We start from the raw sequence: 6,000 nt of genomic DNA, 5'->3' as shown, positions 1-6,000 counted from the left end.
GCATTGGATTTTTTTTTTAGGTGAGACACAGTGTGCGCGGAACTGAGCCCACCCTTTAATCCTGAGGTTCATCTGCCGGGGCCAAGCACGCTTGGACGGTGGCAGCGAGGTCCTCAGGACGTAGATGGATTGCCTTACGGGCTAACGAGCTCCATCTGCCCGGGGAGGGGCCCCGACCGGGAATCGAACTCGGGTCTCTGCAGTGACGGTGCAGTGAATTTTCCCCTGGACCACCGGGGGCTCCCAATACAAATAATATTACTATCAGAAACAGCTTTTCAGAGAAAAAAAAATTGCAAAATCTTATATGGCCATACCTTTTTTATTGAGTGGTCGTTTTCGTACACAAACACATATCTTGTGCTCATCAATCTACAAAGGAAACAATTTTTTAGTGAACTATACCCCCATTCCAGTTATGCAATATTTTACTTCTATTCTTGTATAATAATATAATTTAAACAAAGAGAAATTTACGAGACAGTGGGTCATCTGAATGTGTAAAAGCCCCTTGCATCTGCACAATAACCTAGAACCCAAAATGGAGAACCCAAAACACAAAACCAAAATGCATAGGCAGTGAGACATATCCTTGGGAGATTATAGGGATATGACCTGGGAGTGCAGGGAGGAGATAAGGAAAGCCAAGGTGCAGCTGGAGTTGGACTTGGCCAAGGACATGAAAAATAACAAGAGTTTCTACAGGCATATGGGACAAGAAAGATAAAAGAAACTGTGCACCTACCCCCCCACACCCCCCAATGAGCAAAACGGGAGACCTGGTTACTTGGGCCATGGAGAAAGCTGAGGTACTCAATCAGTTTTTTTCCTTGGTCTTAACTGGCAAGTGCTCCAGTCACACTGACCAACTCACAGAATCCAAAGGCAAGGGCTGAGAAAATGAAGTACCACCCACCAAAGGAGAACATCAGGTTTGAGACCATCTAAGGAACCTGAAGGTGCACAATTCCCTGAGACCTGACAAGATACATCCATGGGTCCTGAAAGAACTGGCTGAGGAAGTGGCTAAGCCACTATCCATCATATTTGAAAAGTCATGGCAGTCTGGTGAAGTTCCCATGACGGAAAAAGAGGAAACATAACCCTGATTTTTCAAAAGGGAAATAAGGAAGACCCAGGGAACTACAGGCCTGTCAGACTCACCTCAGTGCCTGGCAAGATCATGGAGCAGATCCTCCTGGAAACTAAATTAAGGCATATGGAAAATAAGGAGGTGATTGGTGGCAGCCAGCGTGGTTTCACTAAGGGCAAATCACAGAATCACAGAATAGTTAGGGTTGGAAGGGACCTCTGGAGATCATCCAGTCCAACCTCCCTGCTAAGGCAGGTTTACCTAGAGCAGGTGACACAAGAATGTGTCCAGGTGGGTTTTGAATGTCTCCAGAGAGGGATACTCCATGACCTCCCTAGGCAGCCTGTTCCAGTGCTCTGGCACCCTCAATGTAAAGAAGTTCTTCCTCATGTTGAGGTGAAACTTCTCGTGTTTTAGTTTATGGCCATTGCTCCTTGTCCTGTTGCTGGGCACCACCAAAAAGAGTCTGGCACCATTCTCTTAACACCTGCCTTTATTTATATGCATTAATTAGATCCCCTCTCAGTCTTCTCTAGACTAAACAGGCCCAGCTCCCACAGTCTCTCCTCATGAGAGGTGCTCCAGACCCCTAATCATCTTTGTGGCCCTCCCCTGGACCCTGTGCCTGACAAACTTGGTGGCCTTCTACAGCGGGGTTACAGCATCGATGGATGAGGGAAGAGTGACTGATGTCATCTACCTGGAATTGTGCAAAGCATTTGGCACTGTCCAGCATTACATCCTATTCTCCAAACTGGAGAGACATGGATTTGATGGATGGGCCACTTAGTGGATAAGGGATTGACTGGATGGCCGCACTCAAAGAGTTGCAGTCAATGGCTTGATGTCCAAGTGGAGACCAGTGAGGAGTGGCGTTCCTCAGGTGTAGTGGGTTTTTGTGGTTGGGTTTTGGTAGTGGGGGGGTTACATCAGGGGTTGGTAGTGGGACCAGGATTGTTTAACATCTTTATCGGTGATATGGACAGTGGGATCAGCTGCATCCTCACCAAGGTTGCAGATGATATCAAACTGTGTGGTGTGGTAGACATGCTGGAGGGAAGAGATGCCATCCAGAGGGACCTTAACAGGCTTCAGAGTTGGGCCCATGTGAAGTTTGTGAAGTTCAACAGGGCCAAGTGCAAGGCCCTGCACCTGGGTCAGGGCAATCCCAAATACGGATACAGGTTGGACAATGAGTGGACTGAGAGCAGCCCTGCCAAGAAGGACTTAGAGGTATTGGTGAATGAGGAACTGAATATGAGCTGGCAGTGTGTGCTCACAGCCCAGAAAGTTAGTTGCATCCTGGACTGCATCAGAAGTGTGACCAGCAGGTCGAGAGAGGTGATTCTCCTCCTCTACTCCGCTCTTGTGAGACCCCACCTGGAGTACTGCATCCAGCTCTGGGGCTTCCAGCATAAGAAGGATGTGGACCTGTTGGAGCGAGTCCAGAGGAGGTCATGAAGATACTCAGAGGGCTGGAGCACATCTGCTATGGAGACAGGCTGAAAGAGTTGGGACTGTTCAGCCTGGAGAAGAAAAGGCTCTGGGGAGACCTTATAGCAGCCTTCCAATACCTAAAGGGCGCCTACAGGAAAGATGGGGAGAGATTTTTTTCTCTGGGAGTGCAGTGATGAGGGGGAACGGTTTTAAAATAAAAGAGGAGAGATTTAGATTAGATGTTATGAAGAAATTCTTTACTGTGAGGGTGGTGAGGCACAGGTTTCCCAGAGAAATTGTGGATACTCCCTCTATGGAAGTGTTCAAGGCGAGGTACATACATTGAAAAAATTGGAAAAAGAGAGCAAAATTCAGAAGGATAAAAAATTTCCACATCACTCAGGTACTTACAGGATCTGCAGTTGTCAGTGGTCTATAATCCAAACTTCCCCTGAAATCTCTTATCATACACATAATTTCATAATTTGGGTTTGTAGCGTCAACATCCTAGGGAAATAAGCAACAGAAAACTTCTAATATACTTTTTTCCTGAAATCAACTAATTTCAGTAACTTCTAAATTTACTTGAAAAAAATCCACATTAACTGAAATGTTAATTTTTCTCCAAAACACCCTAAATGTCTCAACTGCAAATTTAATGCCTTTTTCAATTCTGATGTAGCTAATTTACTGATCATAAGGCAAAACAATTATATGCTTTCTATTTAATATTTTTGGTTGGCATGTATTAGAAAATACTTTTGGATTGGGGACTCATTAAAATTCTACTAAAAAAAGAAGTGACTACTGGTTTTGCAAAAATCTTCACATTAAAGAAACACAGCTGAACAATTGCACAACGGATAGCATATACAGTCAATGGTTCTTAATCTGAGATATGGTGGTCCAACAGACAAATGGATACTCTCTATTATACAGGTACAAAACACACTGCAGAGTAAAGTGCAGGTGCCCAAGCCACTCTAAACACAATCCTGTTGCATCCACATTGGTTAAAGGAGGTTGATCCTACTTGCTGGTCCTCACTTAACTCCTATAGTTACTTGGATGCATTGGAAACTGTTCTAACACTCCTAGACCCCCCAAAAAAGCAGAATCAATCCAAATGATACACAGTAGGGTACATCCAGGCACACAAGGTCTCCTGTCCCTAAACTTGGAACCATGAGTATCTGAGTGAATGGGCATATAGAAGGCCATGCCCAGAGCCCCTCTAAACCTTGCAAAACCTGAGCTACTGAGCCTGTTGTGGGCTGTGCTGGTTCACTGCATAATCATTCAAATGTCCTTCCTGTGAGTTCTCCCTGCAACTATCAGTTTTTACCCCATTTCAGGACATGCTGCTGATGAAATGCATAGCCAGCTCTGGTGCTCAGACCTTATTAAACTTTGCATGGCTTCCCACAAATGAGCTAAATCTCCTTCTGGATCACATCTGACTGTGGAAATAGCATAGGCACTTTCAGAAAGCACTGCATTGGGGTTAATAAGCTGAAATAGAACCAGCTCATGTCTCTACACCTGTAACACAGATGATCCACACTTAAGACAAAACTGTGCCCTAGTTATCAGAAGTTGACTGTAACTTTAGGTTGTTGACCCTGACTACAGTGAACTAAAAACTACTTATAGTAAGTCCATAATAAATGTATTCCTGCTGAAACATTTCCTTCTAACATTCAGAAAGGGGTATTGCTTATTATGGAAAAGATATTTGCCTAATATTCTTCAAACTGTTTAGAGGTCTTGCCCACCAGAAGCCAGTGCTTGGTTAATTATTGATGCATTTCACAACAACAACAGAATACACAAAACAACACAAAGCATAATACATACAAGTCACCAAGAAAAACAGAACTTTTTCATACAGAAATTTAAGGTTTGGATGAAAAGGGAGTTGTCACAGAAGTGATAAAAAGAAAATTTTAGGTGAAGAACCACATCAAAGAATTTTGACATATGAAACAAATGATTTGCTCCAATTATTTGCTCCTCACATATAAAGCCATAGTAATGCTTTGCATTTGTTTAAGTGGATGGAAATTAGAGGCCAAGAATTCAAAATAAGTGAATTTAGGTCAACTTAGAAAAATCATTAAACTATGAAGTAAATTGTCTTAATTTACTTGGTGGTGGTATTCCTCATATCACTAGCAGATTGGCAGTTGTATTGGGTTTGCATGGCAAGGTTTTGAATAGAGGGGGGGCTACAGAAGTGGCTTATGTGAGGAGCTGCTAGAAGCTTCCCCTATGTCCAATAGAGCCAATGCCAGCCAACTCCAAGATGGACCTCCCACTGGCCAAGGCTGAACCCATCAGCTATGGCAGTAACGCCTCTGTGATAACATATTTTAAAAGGGAAAAAAATTATTGCGTGGAAGTACTTGCAGACAGAGATGAGAGGAGTGAGAATATGTGAGAGGAACAACTCTGCAGATACCAAGGTCAGTGAAGAAGGAGGGGCAGGTGCTCCAGGCGCTTGAGCAGAGATTCCTCTGCAACCCATGGTACAACCCATGGTGAGACATGTTGTCCCCCTGCAGCCCATGGAGGACCCCCATGCCGGAGAAGGTGGATGCCCAAAGGACTCTATGACCCTCTTGTGGGAAGCCCATGCTGGAGCCGGCTCCTGGCAGGACCTGTGGCCCCATGGAGAAAGAAGCCCATGCTGGACCAAGTTTGCTGGCAGGATTTGTGATCCTGTGGGAAATCCATGTTGGAGCAGTCTGTTCCCGAAGGACTGCACCTTGTGGAAAAGGACCCATGCTGGAACAGTTGGACAAGGACTGTAGCCTGTGGGAAGGATTTATGTTGGAGAAGTCCATGGAGGATTGTCTCCCATGGGAGGGACCCCACACTGGAGCAGGGGAATGAGTCCTGTCCCTGAGGAGGAAGCAGCACCAGAAGCATGTGATGAACTGACTGTAACCCCCAATTCCTGTGTTCCTGTGCCACTGGGGGGAGGAGGTAGAGAATCAGGAATAAAGTTGAGCCTAGGAAGGAGGGAGGGGTGGGGGGAAGGTGTTTGTAAGATTTGTTTTACTTCTCATTATCCTACTGTAATTTGAATGGTAATAAATTCAATAGATTTCCCCAAGTCAAGTCTGTTTTGCCTGTGACAGTAATCGGTGTGTGATCTCTCCCTGCCCTTATCTCAACCCACAAGCCTTTCATTATATTTTATCTCCCCTCTCCAGTTGAGGAAGGGAGTGATACAGCAGCTTTGGTGGGCACCTGGCATCCAGTAGATCCACCCCTGTAGTATCTCTCTAAAGAGACTAACACATAAACAGGCATGCCAACAAGATTACACTACTAGTTTTGCTAAAGCTTTTACACTTCTATGACAGGAAGTCATTTAATATTAATAGATTTTCTCAAAGGATTAAAAACTTCATTTTTTTCCCACAAGTTTATAACACCTTACTGTGTTGGCTAGAAAACTGCCC

General features: G+C 44.5%; 1 protein-coding gene across 1 annotated transcript in view; it reads right to left on the bottom strand.

Moving 5' to 3' along the window:
• LOC114066348 (kinesin-like protein KIF2A) overlaps positions 1-6,000 on the bottom strand; it is a gene marked incomplete at its 3' end in the record, with an annotated part of 73,292 nt that overhangs the window by 19,519 nt on the left and 47,773 nt on the right. The window contains exons 7-8 of the mRNA XM_027900956.1: positions 2,942-3,037; positions 318-372 (exon numbers count right to left, since the gene is read on the bottom strand). Coding sequence (XP_027756757.1) covers positions 318-372; positions 2,942-3,037 — 151 coding nt within the window. The remainder of the gene's footprint in view (positions 1-317; positions 373-2,941; positions 3,038-6,000) is intronic.

The sequence above is a fragment of the Empidonax traillii genome, unplaced genomic scaffold (assembly GCF_003031625.1).
Source record: "Empidonax traillii isolate 1590-97213 ecotype Southwest subspecies unplaced genomic scaffold, ASM303162v1 scaffold759:size305195, whole genome shotgun sequence".
Lineage (NCBI taxonomy): Eukaryota > Metazoa > Chordata > Aves > Passeriformes > Tyrannidae > Empidonax > Empidonax traillii.
Note: the sequence above shows the minus strand (reverse complement) of the source record. Positions and strands in the feature narration are given on the sequence as shown.